The sequence below is a fragment of the Lissotriton vulgaris genome, chromosome 11, assembly GCF_964263255.1.
Source record: "Lissotriton vulgaris chromosome 11, aLisVul1.2, whole genome shotgun sequence".
NCBI lineage: Eukaryota > Metazoa > Chordata > Amphibia > Caudata > Salamandridae > Lissotriton > Lissotriton vulgaris.
Window position 1 is genome coordinate 555167620 of NC_141699.1, and position 20371 is coordinate 555187990.

Here is a 20371-nt window from a genome sequence, read left to right on the forward strand (position 1 = left end):
GTCCTACCTAGCTGGCAGGAGAGCGGTGTCATGTGGGACCTCGAGCCGGGCCTTTCTTTTTTGCCAAAAATTCTTACAGGCTAACATATACGACCATACTTATATTGAAAAACTACAAGCCCCGGCATTCAAAGTGCTGCTGACCGAAAAGTAAAAACTGCTTGATGAAGTCACGCGGCGGCCACCTGGCAAATACCTGGCCCAAAGCGCCCCTCCGCTCTAAACCAATGTAATAAGTAAACGTGAGTTACAGCAGCGCTCGCGCCGAGCCAACCCGGAGCGCGTGACGCGACCCGCCCCCGCAGGCACCTCAAAGGAGGTCATTGTATGTATGCAATGTGTTGGTTTGTCTGGTGGGTCCTAGCCTGTGTGCAGGAGCCCCTCCCTCGGTGTGACCATCTGCCAGCAGGTGAGCTCCCAGGGGTGGTCTCAGCTCTGGCTGACCCCTGGGCCAGGGCAGGTGTGGGACCGTCAGACATCAGAGGGGGCTCTTTAGCAGACACCAGGCAGTGAAGGTCTTAGTTGAACTGCCACGGGGTGAAAACAAGTACAATGATGCAGAGAGAAACATGATGGTTAGACCCCTCGCCCTGACACAAGGAGAGCCTGACTGCTCCGCACTCCAAGGGAGACGTCTAGACGAGCCCATCCCACCCACCAGGAGGGCATCTCTGTGGATGCCTCGCTCCCCATCTCTTGTCGTATCCAATAATCCACCGCATCTATTTCGCGTTCCCTTGTCATCACCCACTCTCGCCCCTTCTCTTTTTCTCCCCCAACCCCAGCTTCTGTTCCACCTCACCCATCCCAGTCTCCTCTCTTCCCGCCCTTATATCCTCGTATGCCACCCTTTCCCCGTATAGTCCCCACCCCTCTGTTCTGTAGTGTCTCTCTCACACTCACAGCACTTGTTTAACACATCCCACTCTTCCCCCCGAACCCCCCCCCCCCGAAACCTCGCTATCTTTCGTGACCTTTCTTGGTCCATAAGTTTCTCTCCCCAGCCTTCTCTGCCCCTCCCTCTGGCCCTCTTTCCGAGCCCCCCTCTTACAGCACTTTATATGCGGGAAGAGAGGGCCCCCATCTACCTGACAGGATCTCAGCTGCGCATACGAAAGAAAAGTTGGGGTACTCACGGAGAGTCGGGGTCCGCAGAAGGGGATCCGGCCGCCGAGGGGGATTCCGCCGCAGGACCCTACAGAGGAAGAGAGAGGAGTGGGTGTGAGCGGAGGACTGGGTGAGGCTGCACTCGCATTCCTACAACTCTTTCTGAGCAGGAAAGTCTGCAAATTTGGCAACAGGTCGCGCGGAGGAGCCCCCAGGGTCCTAAACTCCACGGATGCGCTGGAAGCAGGTGGAGTCGGAGGACTGATCACACAGCGGGGAAAGGAATCGAGACTGGCACATGCACAATAGAGACGACGAGGGGCAGCCAGGGCTTTAGTTCCTGCACGAGCAGGCGGGACACGGTGCCCTGGAATCCGGGGCCGATGACGCAAGCTCTTCGGCAACCGAAATGGGTACAGTGCCTCGACATTAAGACCGAGGGAATGGCGCCCAGGAATGGAGGGCACAGTGCTGTAGGCAAAGGCAGGGATGGGGTGAGGAGATGCCTGTTGAACTTCGGCTGAGGGAATCTGAGGCTAAAGAATGAGGATCAGCAGCATATGGCTATAGGATGAGCAGGAGGTATATGGCTATAAGACATGCATCTATGATATGGTAGCCACAGACTGGTGTTGCATTATCTTTATGAACTACTCTGGTATAAGTTTCTGTGCATCTTGGGGTATGGGGAAACGTTGAAGTTGCGGTTCCAGAGTTTTAGGATGGAATATGTGGTTGGTGGAAACTGAATTTAGTAATCATGTCTGTGCACTGCTTAAGATTTATTTATAGGTATTGAGGAACCCAGATTTACTGGATGAATGGTGATAGCTAAAGAATCAACACAAGGATATGATGGATGGAGAAAGCAACTATGCCCCTGCACTAATGCACTAAATCACATTAGTAATACTGTAAGTTTGTTTTTAGAACGGTAATGAAAATATCAGGACAACTTTAAACATTAGGTGACTCTCTGAGAATTAATACATGTAAATCAGGTGGATAGACAGTCTTATTCGTGGTGTGGTCACATCTGTTTATTGTTCCAAAGCACAAGCCAACACGTGTTTCATCGCAGGGAACAGAACTGCGAATCTTCAGGGTCTGCTCAGTCAAGAAGAAATGAAGTTTGTATTTGCAAAAGCCCAGTCCGGGCGTAGTTTGGAAATCTGAATTCGGATTACCAAATAGTGAATTCTGGTAGCAAGTGATCTCGTTGCTTTGTGGCTCAAAAAGTAAACCGGGCGGAGAAAAGGCTTTGTGGAAAGGCGGGTACGCCGTTTCGTCCACGTAGGAAGTGCACCTAATCAGTGTTAGTCTCCCTCTTGATCTGCTCGGCGCCGTGTATCTAAGACGGTCTTAGACGGGGCTTTTGAAAATACAAACTTCATTTCTTCTTGACTGAGCAGGCCCTGAAGATTCGCAGTTTTGTTCCCTGCGATGAAACACGTGTTGGCTTGTGCTTTGGAACAATAAACAGAAGTGACCACACCACGAATAAGACTGTCTATCCACCTATACAGTGTGATTTATATGTATTAATTCTCGGAGAGTCACCTAATGTTTAAAGTTGTCCTGATATTTTCATTACAGTTCTAAAAACAAACTTACAGTATTACTAATGTGATTTAGTGCAGGGGCATAGTTGCTTTTTCTAAATTGTGTGGATCAGCTTGCTGGTCCCCGTTTTGGAGCGGTTCTGGGATATTACCGCTCGCCCCATTGCCTTCACGGAACAACGCTTGAACCTATTACCTTGCGGCAACTCAGGAGTTGCGCCCAGTAATTCTGGAATACTAAAAATATCTCTCAGCTGTTTTTATGATGGATGGAGTGCTGAAACTTTTCAGACACTCACCCCCAGTCACAGATCTGGGTTAAATCCATCATCGTTCTTTAGCTCACTTTGCCACCCCCCTGCTGTTACCCCAAAACCGGTCCCAGGATGCTTGTTTCCCGTCCAGGAAAGGCTTTGCAGTTCGGGGTGGACTGTTCCCATGAGGCACAGGGCACGGCTGATTTGCGTATTGGCTGGGTCTGAACTGGTGTAGCGAAGTGAGCTAAAGAATGATGATGGATTAAACCTAGATCTGTGGGTGAGTGTCTGAAAAGTTTCAGCGCTCTGTCCATCGCACAAGACTAACAGGACAGCACTTGACACCTACCCCTCCATCATTGTAGAAAACATTCTAAACACACAGCATTGTAGGACATTGCACAACACTATCCCACACAAAAGCTACATGATGGTTCCCACCTTCCTGCCAAGCCCTTTGTCAGCCTCTTCAATAAATGATCTGTGTAGGTTCTAGGTCCACATACCACCAGATAAGTAACTATTACCATATCACTGAAGAAGGCCTTACTTGGCCGGTCGAGTCCAAGAAACTACCTGACATTGCCAACTTATCCTTTTATCCAAGATGATGGAGAGGATTCTTGTGGTGCAACTCTAGAAAAATTGGACTCTGTCCAACTCCGGGACCATCACGTAGGTTTACAATGCTAAGGACATCTCTACCTCATCCATTTTCAGCGCTCTTTCTATTCTCTCAAAGTCCAAAATCTCCCAACTGTCCAACCCAAGGACAGGCATTTCCTTTTCAATGCTTGGTCCGTATTACATTTTTTGATCTCACAGACCATCGTAATTCTCTATGTCTGCACCTTCTCAGCTCTCTGCGACAGTGTTGAGGTTGCCACACTCTAAAACTCCAAGGCACTCTTCATTCTCTCCAAACCAAAGACCTTCCTGATTCTTTCTAATTCCAGGACTGTCTCAGCTCACTCCAGTTCCAGGGCAGTGTCTGCTCTCTACCACTTATAAACCGTGTTAGTTCTCTGCAACACTTGCATCATCTCACCTTTCCGTAACTCATTGGCCATTCCCACTCTTTCTAACTTCAGAACTAATTTGATGGTCTACAACTCCAGCACAAATTTGATTCTCTTCAAATTTAAGACTGCTTCGATTCTCCAGCTGCAAAACCATTCCTACTCTCTCCAGCATACTGTTGACTCCCGCTATCTGTGATAACCTCCTGACTCAAACCGAAGCCAGGGCTGTCTGAAATCTCTCCAACCTAGGACCATTCCTGCTCTCTCCAACTCCTGCACACTCTTGATTCCCACCAGCTCCGATACGCTCCTGACTCACCCTAAATCCAAGGCTGGGTCAAATCTCTCCAATTTAGGACATTTCCCACCCGCTCCAACTCCAGCACATACTTAGTTCCTGCCATCCCCGAAACCCTCTTGACTTTCTCTAAATTCAAGGCTGTTTCAAATCTCTCCAATTTAGAACCATTCCCACTCACTTCAGCTCTCTTGGTTCCTGCCGTCTCTGATACCTTCCTGACTCCTAACTCCAGGACTATCACAAATCCCTCCAATCAAGAACCATTCTCACTCTCTCCAACTACAACACCATCTTGAGTAGACACATTTCCAAGGGCTCATTGGCGCTCTACAACTCATTGACCATCTAACTCTCTTCAACTTCAAAGCCCTTTCATGTCTCTCCCATTGCCGGGTCACCCGGGTCTCTACAACCAAATGACCAGTGGTGGAGGTAGTGACAGACCGAAGAGTACTTCACTCCTGTTTGATCCTTAGTACAAGATCAGTGCTTTCTGACCAGTAGTCGTAGTCCCAGGTAAACTATCAGTTCAGCGGGCAATATAGTTGTGGTAAGCACACCCCATATCACATTTGTGGGTATTCAAAAATATCTGTAATGGCTTTCACACATATATCTGTACTTTCAAACCTACATCTGAATAATCAAAGGATAAGTGGAGTGGTAGGTTTAGATTCATGCATAGCACACACTATCTATTTTCTCTGGTTACTGGAGGGAAGTGAAGACTGCATGTGGAAAAATATTTAAACGTGAAGTTAAAACCTGTTTATGAGGCAAAGCATAGATTACTGAGCCCTATCCTTGTTCCTCCCAAACTTTCACAGATGGGTGTGAGCGTTAGGATGGCTTTGGGTTCATTGGTATACAGGATCGATTCAGATGGTACCTGGAGGCACAGGGTGACTCCCGGGGGTACATGGTTAATGGCTGGGGACCAACAGAACGTGGAGACAAACCTTGGGGGCTCGTATAAGAGATTTAGGCACAGAAGCATTGCAAATGATAGTACAGGGACTGATAGATAACTTTGTTCAGCCTCGAATTGTAAAACAAACATTACATTCTACCATAAAAACAATACCCCTGCACACAAAGTCATCCAGTTCAAATACATTCTCAACTTAAAATCAGTGTCTCTAAAAAGTTACTACAGGGCTCTTCAAAGCACAGCCGAATACACTATAATTAACAGCATTATGTTGACCATGCAATACAAGGAGCAGTATATTGTACTGGCGAGCCTCCGTTATTTAATTTAAAAAAAAAGAACTGGTGCAGTTTCGTTGATGCCACTGGGAAATCCAATTTTTTAAATATTCTTCCATACTTCCATGTGCTTTGACAGCTACCTAGGTGCTGTGTGAGGGCACAGTTGGTAGCGGTCCAATCCGTGACTGCATGAGGATGACCAGATCCTTGCTGTCCAAGCAGTGACTGGACAAGAATGACCCATTCCTGACTTGACATGGACAACGAGGAACCAGTCATCTAATAAGTGACGGCATATCAATGACCACATTTTCACCATCTCATCCATGGCTTGACACACATGACCTATTCTTCACCGTCCAATCTATAAAGAGACACAAGGGACTGAACAGGAATGACTGACTCCTTATTGTCCTATCCATCACTGACCACGGAGGACCTATTCTTCATTGTCCAATTTATGACTGAACATGGATGACTGACTCCTCGTTGTACAATCCATGACTTTACTATAAATAACCTACTATTCACATTATCTGAATCCATAGCACCTTTGTCACATGAGACCGCTCCTGATCCAGTTTCAATCCAATTCAGATACCACGCTCCTCGCTTCCACGCTGCTCCGCCGTGGTGGTGGCGGCATTCACGACAGCCACCCAATCTCCAGCACCGGCAAGAGAGCCTGCCTGGCTCCCTAGCAGCGGAGACAAGGAAGGCCCGCAGGAGCAGCCACCCCAGCACCAGTAAGAGACCGACAAGAGATCGCGGGAGCAGCCGGGGAGCAGCTGGGGAGCAGCCCGGCAGCAGCAGGCGCCACACAGGAGCAGCAGCGGGAGGCGCTGCAGGAGGAGCCCAGCAGATTCTAGGTACAGGCAGCTACAGGAGCCGGGTTAGACTCCCAGCAGCCCCCCGCAGCGGTGAAAGGCTGAGTAAAGCTGCGACAAGCTATCATCACGGCGGCAGGAGCCGCAATATCCACCTTGCAGCAGGGAGCGGGGGCAGTAGTGGTGCGGGCTGCTCCCTTCCCTCCAGCAGCTGCGAGCTCCAGCGTAGGGGGTGCAGGTGGCAAGTGGCCTGTGAGAAGCCCGCAACATAAAGGCTCAGGCTTTTGTGGTTGGGAGGGCCCTTTTGTAGAGGCCAAAAGGATCAACTAACTGGGGTTAAAACCGCCAACCCACAGCAGTTAGAGCAGGCGGGGCAGCACAACAGCGGCAGGAGCTGTGATCACCAATCCCTCTTAAATCAATGTTACTGACAGCAACTACCCCGGATACTTCCTGACAATACCTAGACATCAACTCTGACCTGCATATTAGGTCAGCTTGGGGGGCCCTGGGACATGCTCATAGTGAGAATGCGTTTAGAGCACCTCCAGGCATATGGCTCTTCGTGATTGCAGGTGTCGCTCCATTTGGGCAAAAAGAAGCATCTTGGCTCTACTGCAACCCTCCCTGTCGACCTGAGTAACCAAGACCTGTTGAGGTGCTGCAGATCTATGTACCGAGCGGAACCGGAGCAAGGCACGGATAACTGTGGATAACTGAGGACAGGCATAGATTTGACCAGCCCTAAAGAGCTGTCTGTTTAATGGAAGCGGAGCGCAGGGGGAGAGCTAGCCGGCAACAGAAAAAGCAGTATAAAGCACCCGCATTGTGCACCTCATTTGCACCTCCCGCCCACCCAGGTAGCTGTTGCATGATATGAGGTCAGGCTGAGTACGGGAGATCAGCTGCCCCAAGATCTCAGGGCGGAGAAGAAAGGGCAAGGCAGGTCCCTCTACATATCAGAACAGTGACGAACCGGCTCTAATTTCAACAGACGGTGACCTAATTGTTGGTGGGTCATTGAGAGAGAAACCCAAAACCCCCTAGTTCAACCAAAAAAGTTCACAAAATTCAACTTTATTAAAGACATTGGGGCGGCTCTTTACTCAAGAAACGCCACTATGCCACTATGAAAGGTCTTTAGTCCCCCTTACTACCAGACCAAGTACCAGTACTGGCACCCAAACCAGGGCAGACAATTCAGCCAACTCACCAAACCCAGCGGAAACAGTAAATTATAGCACAAATTCATACTCAAGCCCGGCTAAAACCAGAGATTTCCACAATATCCTCATCTACATCTTCATCTACATGCATAACCACATCATCGATAGTGGAATACATAAATGAAGTTCCACAAAACAATACAGAGTAATTCTCAGAACAATACAATAGCTGAATCCCCTTCAACCAGTCCTTCAGTCAGCCATATGGTGCAATGTAAGGCACAGAATATGCAGCACATAGGAGACTCGATATCCCCTGGATCAATCCAATCTTATTCTGTTTTATCAATAGGCTCACTAGGATCTCAGAAATTTCAGAAATCTCCGCAAGCAGAAGCTCAGAATTTATTAACAGCAGCCAACTCTATAATTACAACAACTTCAATCATAACATCAGGAGCACCTCTGACTGAGCAAGCACTACCGACCCTAACAGAAGGAGGCCATTCACCGGCAAAGGAAAAAGGACAACAGATCAACTGGAGCAAGCAGTCCGGGTCAGATGCATCCAGCCTAGAAGATAAGCTGACCAAACATTACTCCCCATGGGCATCCGAAGAATTCGCCATTGGATCCCAGGATTTAAACATATCTAATGGCGATATGACTAATACAGCTAAGTGTGACCTTAGCCCCAATAGCCAAGTCAGTCATAAGACGACACCCCCACCAGCTAACCTAAAATCTCCAAAGCAGGATTAAGGTAGGGCTGTTTTATCCTATTTAAGAACACAGGAATGGGAGGACATGCTGGCAGCATACTCCCCAGACCAACAGACGGGTCCTCTCACAGAGAAGATGACGCTCCTGCACCCACCTTCATCGGACAATCAGCCCTCGTTGGGAAAGAAGGAAGTGAGCCCAAAGGAGCGGGGGGACCCAAATCTGCAGGTTGGGAGCACCTGGGCCTCCCTCCTAAAAACCATGCAACTGTCAGTGGAGGCGCTACAATGCGATCGGACAAGATGGACATACAGCTTTCACTATTAAACACTCTGGCAGTATTTACATCGGGGATTGATGAAAAACTGGGGGAACTCAATGCACTAATAAGAAGGGCACAAACAGAGACATACCTCCAATGTGGGTGTAGCCAGGTTGTGGACAAGCTGGCAAGTCTTCCGACAATGCTTTCCACCGCGCTCAAAGAGTTGAAGAACAAATCAACCTGCTCTGCCAGTGCTAGTTGCCCCACTGACGACTTCATCGCACTCCCGACAGAAATTTAAAGCAGTTCTATAAAAACACTAAAACCGACACACAACAAAGAGCAGGCACCACTGGCAGCAGCAGCGACCTTTCAAAGACAGCTTCAGTTACTACAGCCGAGACAAAAACGAATGCCAGACAATGCCGACAGTTGAAAATAAAAGGTCGCAATTAGAAATTACTCCTTCTCAATCAAGCAGCCACCTATTCAATTTTCAGTAAACAATGCCCAAATACAATCATTGCTTCAAAAGAGGGGGACACGCAAGATAATCTGGCTCACACAAAAAAACATCAAGACATAGCAGCATACTCCTGTTCCTATAACCTTGGGGGGCCTCAAGCAGTAACAGGAAAGGTCTTTGAAGCAACCTGTGGTGGCCCCTGGGTCTGAAAGGGACAAAGCCGTCAACAGTTTAGTTCCCGAACCTCCTCTAGAAACCACCAGATCTAACTCAAATTGGCTTGCTGGTCAGCATAAAATTACGTCCCTAGCAAAGGATAGTAACCAGGAGCCTACCCAGCAGGAAACTGGGCTACTTCGCACCGTCCCTCCAGCTGGAAATGATGAAACAGCAACAAAAGTGATCTGCACAACTCAGATAGTGGCATCCTCAACGGAGGGGAAGCAAGCGAGGATAGGTCCTGACCAACCACCTCAGGCTTCTCTCCCCTGGCAACAACAGAGTCAACTAGGAATCTCAACTTTAACAACAAATATGGAAAAAGATTTTAATGCCATTCGTGCAGTTGTGCAATTAGATCAGAATGAGCCTCATTGGCTAACACAACAAAACCCCACTGCCAAATGGAAGGGGCCACTCAAAATCACAACCTATCCCCCAAATGATCCGCCATTGGCCCCGAGATACACATTGCTCAAACCAGAGTATATTAAAAGGACACCACGATTTGCCGAACAGAGGCAACGTTCTAAAATTACTTCGGGCCATACCCACTTTAGCAGACCAGAATACAACAGACTTACTTGCAATAGAGTTTCTCACTGCAGATAATCCAGCCAAGCCAGAAATGACAAGGGCATTATGGAAATCAGCCGCAACAGCCAAGAGAGTCCTAAATCACCATCTCACCTTTAAAGACTGGGGCATCCAAATCAGCCCCAACCAACCTTCAGCCTATCCAGCACTGCTACTAAACTCGAGCCCAAGGTCAGGTACCAAAGAATGTTCAAGGCCCTCAACCTCTGTACTAAGAGGGGCACTTGGCCATTCAGCGCCGAGAAGGGCTTTCAACCAAGGCATACAACATGTATCTCCTAGGGCTGAAATGACACGCGGACACAACTCCTGGAACGCTGATCTAATTACAAGAACCATAAACCTTCCCACAGCAACTTAATGACATAATAACCATTTAGACCCTGGCAACAATAGACAAAAAGAACCAGCGACACGCCTCTGTTCGTAGAACGTTAACGGCTTAGCATCAAAAATTCAAGACCCAGAATTCCTGCAATATCTTAATAACCTTGATATTATTATGCTACAGGAAACATGGCTCATGGAACCACTATACATACACAGGTTCCTTTGCTTTGACCGTCCGGCCGCTAAGGGTAGCAAAACGGGCCATTCTTCAGGGGGGCTGGCAACCTATATTTCAACAATATCCATATCAACAGCGGTGGCAACTGGCCCTGAAACAGATGTAGCTTTAACAGTCAAACTCACTCTTTCCATGGTAGGGGCACAAAACGAAGTAACTCTGTTTAACGTATACATCCACCCAAAACGGACATCAATTGACTCAATAAAGTTAACAGATCAAATGACTTCTTATCTGGACAGCGTCGAAAACCCAAATCTTATACTATCGGGGGACTTGAATCTATATCTAATGGGATCATCCAAAGCAAAGGAAGTCTGCCACCAATCCTTAAATTACAATTTACCAACACAAGGATCCTTTACACATGGGTGGCCTAACAGGGTAAACAGACTCCTGCTGGAAGAACTAGAACACCTATATCTTAGGGCCCTCAATGGAGGAACAGACAGCGATACTCCTCCAGTGGCAAGCTGCCACACTGAACTAACAAACTCGCTTTTAGATTACAAGTTTGTCAGCCTCTCATTGTTTCAACACTTAACAGGCTTTAGAATGGACGACTAAGGGGACAACGACCACCGTTCACATGAGACTATTCTAGCGGCAACTGCTCCGACTAGCATTCATCCTGCTCCACATCTAGGCTCAAGTTATACAACGAATTATAAGAGGATCAAGTTTACAAGAGAAAGCATAGAATCCTTAACAGACACAGCAATCAATATTTTACTCGCTCAACCGCTCGGAAAGAACCCGATACAAACCTGGGAATGCTTCATAACTAACCTCAGCAACTTAAAGGCTACGGACATGAAAACAAGGAGTTTTCTGGTGCAGACACAAAAGGAAAAGATAACCAAGGTTCAAAGAGTACAAATAAAAGCACTTAAGAGAATGATAAACGGCTCTATAAGATCTCTACGCCATGAACCAGGGAACACACTGCTCCTCTTATCCTTGCGGCAACAAAGAACCAAACTAAATAAGTTGAAATGGAACATTAATAATAACGAACAGGTCTTCTGGGCAAAGCTCTTGCACAATATAAAGCATAATGCCAGCGATTGTTTCTGGAAAACAGTAAACACTATCATACACCCGCATTATGGGGGACTTACTTCCTACATTGTAGAGGAAACCTGGGCAAGCTACTTAAACTCCCTCTTCAATAGCCAAAGCAACAATCAGCCCACACCGGAGCAGAGCAGAGCAGAGCAGACACGGATGGACATTATACCAACATAGGAAGAAGGGAAAGAGGCAACAACAAATTACCTGACAGCTCCGCCGCCACTATCCGATTTAAGGGCAAATGACACATTCAATAATCCCAACTTAATCCATCATTAGGAGGAAATTCCACTCGTCACAGATCAGCTAATAATCAGGAAACTGATCAGTAAGGGAAGAAAGGAAGGCGCGCCGGGCCCGAATGGAATCCCACCAGCAGTGTTTAAAGAAAGGCCGGAAGACTGGACAGAAATACTCCATCCACTATTTCTGGAAGTAAGGCGACTGGGCACTATCCTAGATTCATGGAAAGGTTCAACGATCATTCCGATCCATAAAAGTGGCGGCAAGGTCCAGCCAGCCAATTATCGGTTAGTAGCACTGATCGATAATCAGGCCAAATACTTTGCGGGAACACTGCTGAAGGAATTGATAACTTGGGCAGAACATAATGAAATAATCCTGCTAAATCAGACAGGATTCCGAAAAAACTCTGGCACGATATCCAACATCATGGCAATATCTTTGATAGCGGATACGACAAAAATGAGGAAAACACAGTTGCATGTCTGTATCATCGATTTCAGTGGCGCGTTTGACAACGTGGAGAGGTCCAAACTGTGGACTAAGCTAGCCAGATGGGGCATCCCAAACACCCTTCTATCAATGATAATGCTTTTACATACCGATACCTGGGTACAGGTCAAATAGGACCAGTGTCCGATCTCTCAAGAAAAGTTAAAACAACGAAAGGACTTAAACAGTGCTGCGTGCTGGCCCCTATCTTAATAAAGAGGGATCCTTTACCCGTCAACAAGAAGAGATCAAAAGGAAAAGGATGATCCTTGCCTTAACAATGAAAAGTCTATCATATCAGCCAAACTACTGGGCCCTAAGTTGAGCACTCTTTTAGTGGTAGCTCGGGCCAAAATTCTACCTACTATTACCTATGGTAGTGAAGCACTGTGCGGGAGAGATACCAATCTTCTGGACAAAACGCTTGTAAAAGCATGCAGAACTATGTTCAGCCTCCCGAATTATACCTCCCCGACGCAACTCCGACTGGAGTTTGGCCGGATAAAGCAAACCTGGGTCAGATATGGAGTATACATCAACTGTTGGAATAAAATCAGAAGATCAAACCCTAACACAGTAAATCACCTGCTGTGGCAAGATCTCCAACAGAGGGAGAATTTGCCCGCAAGACTGCACATTCTGGAGGCACTGGCAAACACAGGCTTATCGCCCTTATGGGATACACAGTGTCACCATTCAATTTTTAAAAAATTAGGGTGGAAGTCGTTAAAAAAACTGTCACTGGTGGAGGACAAAGCTGCTTTTTCTGCCAGAGCGCACACTTGGATGACTTCGAATTCGTACAAGACCCTAGCCCCGCAACAATAATTTAACCTGGGCTACTCAAAAGCACTGAAATAAAAATTCCTAATGCTACGACTCGAGTGATGCCATGCACGCAGCATCTTCCACCATGGAAAAGGGTGCAGACTTTCACAGTATGCAGTCTGTGTAAAAACGGCCAGGGGACATCGTCCAAACCATTTGTTCTTGCACGGAGATGCTTAAAGAAAGGAGGCAACTGCTAAAAATCCCCTTTAATCAAAGGGGGATTCGTTCAAGGAGGCAGGCAGTTTCGGCCTGCTTCGACCCAGCCTCACCACAATTGAACACTAGACTAGTTAGATTTCTCGAAGCGGCCCGGGCAAAAATGCCAAACTGACACAAAAGTTTTTGGGCATTGGAGTATTTGGACTATTAATTTTTGCAGGGGGAGCACCACTCGATGCAGGTGACTGGGTTACTTACATAGGTTATTCCTGCATGTCTAAATCTGTATTTTTTAACTCGTAAGCAACAGAAGTGTTTCACATTTCCATTATGAAGACATTTTATTACTGTAGTCGAATTTTTTATATATGGTTTTATTTTTTACATGTATTGCAATGGTTTTAAGTAACTCTGCAAAATAAATAAACGAACTAAAACTACTCTTCACAGTGTCCAATCCATGGCTGGCGTACTCTTCATGGTCCAGTCTGTGACCAATCCAGGATCTTACATGGGTGACTGATTCCTCGTTTTCCAGTCCATGACTGAACATGGATGAATGACTCCTCGTGGTCCAATCCACAACTGACTATGGATAATCTATTCTTCACTGTAGAATCCGTGAGTGGACCTGGGTTACAGATTTCTCGCTGTCTAATCCATGATTGGATATCGATGACTGATTCCCCATAGTCCAATCTGTTACTGGACATGGAGTACCCATTCGTCAATGTCTAATCCAAGACTGGACATGGGTGCCCTATTCTTTACTGTCCAATCTGTGACTGGAGATGGTTGATTGATTTCTCGTTGTCTAGTTTGTGACTGGACATAGTTGACCTATTCTTTTGTGTCCAATCTGCTACTGGACATAAATCAACTTTTTTTGGTGTCCAATCCGTGACGTGAAATGGGGATCCGTTCACCGCATGGCCTGGCCCACTAGAAGCGAGCACTTGAGGAAATCTAGATTAGCGTTATTTCATGTCACATAATGCCTCAGTAGTGATCTTAAACCAAGTGTAAAAGCTAAAACCTGCCAAATTTCATATAATTAAGAACACAACATTTTAAAGTAATACTTGGCAGGCACGGCTGTTGCCAATATGGAACAATTTAGACTTGACTTCTAATGGATCTCCGTGCTGCTCCGGAGTTTCTGACAAAGAACATCAGGTATGAATGATGCTCATCAGGGAGAACTCCATTCTTTCTTGCCTCCTGCTTTTCGATGTATGTAAATGTCAGTTTTTTTCTAGCGCTCTGAAATAACGGAGATGAGACACGCAACGATTTGATAGTCATAATAATACATAAATATATCAACATTTGGGAGCCCGATTTGTATTCAGAGGAGCACAACCTGGAAACCCAATACTGGTTCCCAGAAAACAATTCTGAATGAGACAAGTTTGTTAGTGCATAAACCTCCCCAAAGTTCACTGCCGTACATGGCACTACTAGGTGCCTGGGTACTGAGCAGGGAGTAATGGTCCAGGGGCTAGACAAAGGGCACATGGGATCTAAGGAGGCAGGTATCCTGGACATCGATAGAGTAGAGGGTTTGGGGTGCACATGGTTATGAGGTAACATGAAGGTCCCTGTTAGGTATGAGATCTAACGGGTTATCACCAAGGTACCGGCACTCCTAGTACTGAGTATGGACACACGTCTAGAATAACAGCTGTGGCAGTGGGGATGCTATATTGATGCATTGGCAGACCATCAACGTAGAAGCTTGGAAATCAATCATAATTCCTCATTCAGAAGTGACATTAGGTGACATGGAGTGTATTATAAAAGTTCAATAAACATATCTATTAAATAATTAGTTGGTTATGGACTGTCGAAGCAGTGCTGGTATAGGGGAAGTAATCGATTGGCACAACAGTGATGGCAAAGCAGAAGCCGTGGAGTGATAGAGCCATGCTAGCTTAGTTTGCAAAAATGCAGTGGCAGGGCCAGCACAGCAGAGACATAGCACTGACAGGTGATTGGCACAGTCCAAGCAGGAGGCATGCTGCGAGCGCCAATCGAGGCTAGCAGAAGAGGATGGAGCTGAAGGGGTACCTGCCCAGGCTGCCAGCGCATCTCCATGGATCGCATGTCCTGGTCCAACTCGTCACTGAAGAGAGTGAGCTCCTTCTCCAGCAACACCTAAATGGGAAGATGAAGGTTACCTGTCACCCTGTACATGCCACACACCTGTCTCTATCACACATAACCCTCTGACATCATCTGCTTGTCACCACACAGACGCGTCTAATGACAGAGGGCCTCTGCAGTTGGATATGTATACTATACTAGCCATCAACCCTACTTTCTGTAAAGCCTTTCCTTTTCCAATCAAGAGGTGCCCAGAAGCTGTGAAATCACTGCATCCCTTTCTCTACTCTGACCCTTGACGGAAAACATGCGCATAAGATGAACGTTTGGGTCCAATATCGACTCCTCTCCAAACTAAAATGGTCTTTCCCTTGTTGATACATTCCAAAAGGAATTAGTTATTTGTAGACATGGATTCTAAAGATGGACCCGGCGTCCTCAGGTGGCTGTTGGCCTGATGTTATTGTCTCCCCTGGGTAGGTATTCATTGTGTCTTCTATGTGTGGACTTCCCTAAATAAGATGTCTTACAGGCAGTGTTTCTTCTATCTTCATTGTATGCAGTCAGTGCACTCCCATTGGCTTACCGTTGGTTTAACACCCCAATTGTTTTTATTTTATAGGTCGCCTAGATATTATCCGAAAAATACTGGATTGTTGTCCAAAGGCAGAATTGTGGCTGGAGTCTTCATGTGTCTGAAGAGCATTGCCATACTGTTCTTGATACAGAATGATTTCAAGAACTCAGTTTTAACTGTCAAACGACAGTTCTACCCTACTTGTGTTCACAGCAACAAGCGCCCTTTTACAAAAGGGTATTTTTTACCCTAAAGCAGTATTAGAGAACACTTGTATTTCTATTGTTTTCCTGCTTTATGCCTCGAAGATGTTTCCTTAACCTGTGTGTTCTACCCATCACTTTTTTGTGTTGTGTGCTTTTCAAATAGATTTTCGCAGCTACTTTTCTATGTTTTAGTATTAAGGATTTAACAATGTTTCTCCGTTTCTGCCCACCCTAACATGCATTTTACTGTTCTGGACAGAAACTATAGACTTACCCATCTCCTATTTTTATCCTTTTGTTAAATAATTTTATTTGCAGTGAGGACTTTGATCACTTTGTTTTCTATATTAATAAATAAATCAAACTTGAGTAAACCAGTTTTTTACTTGTGCCTATATTAGCTTAGTAGAAAGCAACCAGAACTAGGTTACCCAATTCCTTTATTCCTACTGTACTTTTCTCAGACTTCAAAAGTTTGAAACCTGAATGCTAAGGAAAGCCTCTAAGCAAGATTTCTTTTTGTTTCTGCAGTTTTATATAACTTGGCACAAGGACATAAGAGCGCTTTACAGGATCACTAGATTACATTACACTTTTGTTTGTAAGCACGGGAAGATTAAGTGATTTGCAAAGAATCACAGGATGCTGAGCTGAGACCAGTGAAAGGATTTTTTCATGCTTCACACTAGACGAGGCAAATAGCCATAAACTGAATATGGGGCGAGTCTTGGATGGGCTTCAAGAATTAATTAGATTTTGGAACACGCTCCCATTGTCAGTCGTGGGCAGGATTGCGGTCCCAAAGACAGTGGTCTTGCCCAGATCCTATATGTCTTAGAGGAAGCCGCACACCCAATCCCAAGGCACTTGTTCACACTTCTCGATCAAGCATTGATAGACTTGTTCTGGATGGGCAAAAGAAGCAGTGTACGATTGGAGACACTGAACATGAGTGGGAAAGGGGAGCAAGGTAAGTCCCGGACCTAAAATTTAACTATATAGCTACCCACCTACAACATGCAGTGCAGTGGTAGATGAAGGGGGCAATTGGGAGAAAAGACTAACGGAAGGAACATGAGGGAAAATCATTACCTACACTACTGATGAAGGGCAGAGGAATAACACATCATCTCCCATAAGTAATCAGGCACAGCGGTCGCACATGGCTATCACAAAAGTGCTCAAACGCCCGGCCTTTGCACAGGACATCTCCTGATTCGCGCTGATAGGCATGGCCAGGTCAGTGGGAAAATAGAAGAGGGTGAGGTTTAACACTAGCCAACCTATACCTAGACAACAGATATATTACCTTTGACGAGGCCCAGAAAACATTTGAGCTGAATGCAGGACAGTTTCTCCAGTATGCAAAGTTAGCTCAATCGGCCAAAGGGCTATGGACCTCCTACCCGGCACCCCCCCCCCCAGAGTCCAGCACAATGGTCATGCCACTCACCCTCCCGGGGTGCAGATGTGCGAGCTCTCATTTATACGGGGCGTTGCGGGCAGACAAACCAGCTACACCATTAGCAACTTAAAACACATGGCATGCTGCGCTAGAGGGAAACAGAGAATGGTGGGAGGTATGACGAAGAGTACGGACAGTCTCTAGTAATGCCAGATTCAAGGTTATACAATACAATTAAATCCACATGACGTATTAGACCCCAGTCAAGCTACATACAATCTAACAATCATAGCAAGCTGCTGAAGATGTGGGCAGAGTGAAACAGGCTTCCTGCACATGACCTGGCAATGCCACGCGATACAAACTTTCTGGCTGGAGGTGGCCCACACAATAGGCAAATAAACAAAGGGTGGCAACACTTTTAACACTCAAAAGCTACATCCTAAATATCCTCCCCAGGGGGAAAAAACAAAAACATGTAAAGATAAAAGTAGTTACACTAGACACAACATTAGCCAAGAGGCACAGAGCTGTATACTGGGCAAGCCCAAGAGCGCCTGCTGGCAGCGCTTGGAAAAGAGGCCTGATAGAATGGACAACTGAGGAGGAGGCCCATATGAGACAAGTAAGATGGGATGATAAACTAGTAGATGACCTGAGAACATGGGCAGAAATGATACAAGACATTTCAGACCCACCTGGGACCATGCCTCTATGAGCCAAAACGGGAAAACCGAGGACTCAGGGGCAACAGAGAGACTGGAGCACTACATAATAATATACCCTAATAACTCTCATGTGCAGGGGACGAAGGGAAAAAACAGATTAGTCCACAACATTGATGCTAGATTGAACCAATGAGAAGCGACATAAACTGATGAACAAGCAAGGATGGTCCTGAAATTTGAAGTTGCACTTAAACCGAATACTACAATAATATGCTGGGAATTGTCTGATCTGATCCTTCACTGTTGTGGGGGGTTGAGATCATGAACAATGAAACTGGGGAGGATTATGGACGATCCAATGTAATGATAACACGACTAAGAAGAAACATTGTTGTGAACGTTGCCCAACCGGGTACCTGATAGCTGCAAATTGGGCTTCTTTGTTGTTCTCTTTTCATTTACCTTAGTCTTTGGTAAAACTCAGTATAAACATTTTTAAAAGCGCAATGTGTATTTGCTTTCTTTCTAATGTATTTTTTTTTCTTTTACGTCATTTAAAAAAAAATATATTGACATTTTCGAATGGAAATATCGATCATGCAAAAGCAGGTTCGTAGATTCTGTGAATACAGTTCTGATCAGAGTGTTCAATATTAATACATCTTGAACAATTTGAATGTCGCTATACAATTCGAGACAACAGCATATCGTGATCATGTCGATTAATAGACGTTCATTATTATAGGCATGAATTTGTGGTCTGTAGTAATAGAAATGTATAAAGTCGGTGAGAAAAGCATGTATCCATTAGTTATAAAACTATCTAGTATAGGAACCCCCTATGAACATACCGAGTCTGACCAAGGGGAGAAGTAAGTCCAGGGGCAAAGGTATGGAGGGGTGGCGGGGGGTATGGCATAGATTTAGAACCGCATTTAGTAGCAGTGAATGGATAAATAAGGAGGGACTCACTGCTCAAAGCACATGTGAATTTTCTTTTATGTGATAACTGTAGAGTGTCCCAATTCAATTGCAATGGTACACCTGCATACTATAGGCTGGTCCAATTTAGCTCTCTTTGTTGCAGATATTGTAAGTTTGAAAGATGCTTTGAGAAGCTGTATCGGGGAGGATCCTGAGAAACTAATAACCTCAAGATTGTGTCTTTATACCCTAACCAGATTAGACCATTTTATGGGAACTATTTGTAGGTGTAGCAAATGTTAGAATTGTATGATTTTAAGCTAGTGCAGAGTAGGTTACAGATCAGACATGCTTTGTCCAATTTTAGGACAGCTTAGAGCAGAGTAGGGTATTAACTAATGTATTTAAGTATTGATTATTGAATTGACACTAATGTTATTGATTTTGAATCTGTAAACAATTTTGACCTTTAATAATCCTTTGTGGTTTGAAAACTTTAACGATCTCTTTTTTCCTTGTGGAGCCTTATGTGGTTCACGTTATTTAAATGTATTCATACAATGACTAGCCTCAACTGAGAACCTCTATTCATCAGGTAGCGCTTTATGAGCTCGCAAGTTTGAATGAAAAAAAGAATACCACCAGGACTCGACCAAGGTTTCCCAGTTCCAAGTTCGGCAGCACATTGTCACATAAACGCAGTTTATTACATACCTTGATTTGTATACCTTTTCTCCCTATCCCACTTATTCTCCTTGTCACACACACAGATCTTATGGCCCTCTCTTAGGAACAGGTCAACCACCAAACACTTTCACCCATAATCCGATTTTAGACCCAGGTCAAACAGTACAAACGTTCACCCTTTACAAATTGAACATGGGAACACACACAGAGACAACCCTACAGTTTTGCTTCCCATGACAAAAATGCTGAAGTATGCCCTCTCACCCTGCCCGGCACACGTGCACACACAACCACTCACACACAAAACAAATCCAATGCCATTTTCAAACCTTGTAAATCACAAATGTATGTTCCACATTAAAAGAAAACATTCAGCTTAGAGACTTCACTGAAGTGAAAACAATTTAAAACAAATTACATTTTAAAACAAAATTAAAAATAAAATGAGCTATTAGTATTTTTAAAACAGGTAATGTTCCGTTTTTTAAGAGTGAAAATGACACACCTTTACCTTTTAATCAAGCAGGGTATTTTTGTTTTCTCACTGACACCACAGTGAAGGCTGCTCTTAAGAGGCATACATGCATCTCAAAAGGAGGGTTAAGCAAGCATCTCTTTTACCTGCTTTTTGATACGCTGAGACTCTGGTAATAAATATATTCAACTCAGATTAAATGGTTTCTTTAAATGAAAGCATTCTGCCGCCC

At 45.3% G+C, this 20371-nt stretch overlaps 1 protein-coding gene across 7 annotated transcripts in view; it reads right to left on the reverse strand.

The window, feature by feature from the left end:
* The window catches only part of SORBS3 (sorbin and SH3 domain containing 3), a 369145-nt gene that overhangs the window by 108332 nt on the left and 240442 nt on the right, over positions 1–20371 (reverse strand). For all 7 annotated transcript variants that reach the window (XM_086943626.1, XM_086943631.1, XM_086943630.1 and 4 more), the window contains 2 exons: positions 15162–15248; positions 1137–1195 (listed from right to left, as the gene is read on the reverse strand). In XM_086943626.1, coding sequence (XP_086799752.1) covers positions 1137–1195; positions 15162–15248 — 146 coding nt within the window. The remainder of the gene's footprint in view (positions 1–1136; positions 1196–15161; positions 15249–20371) is intronic.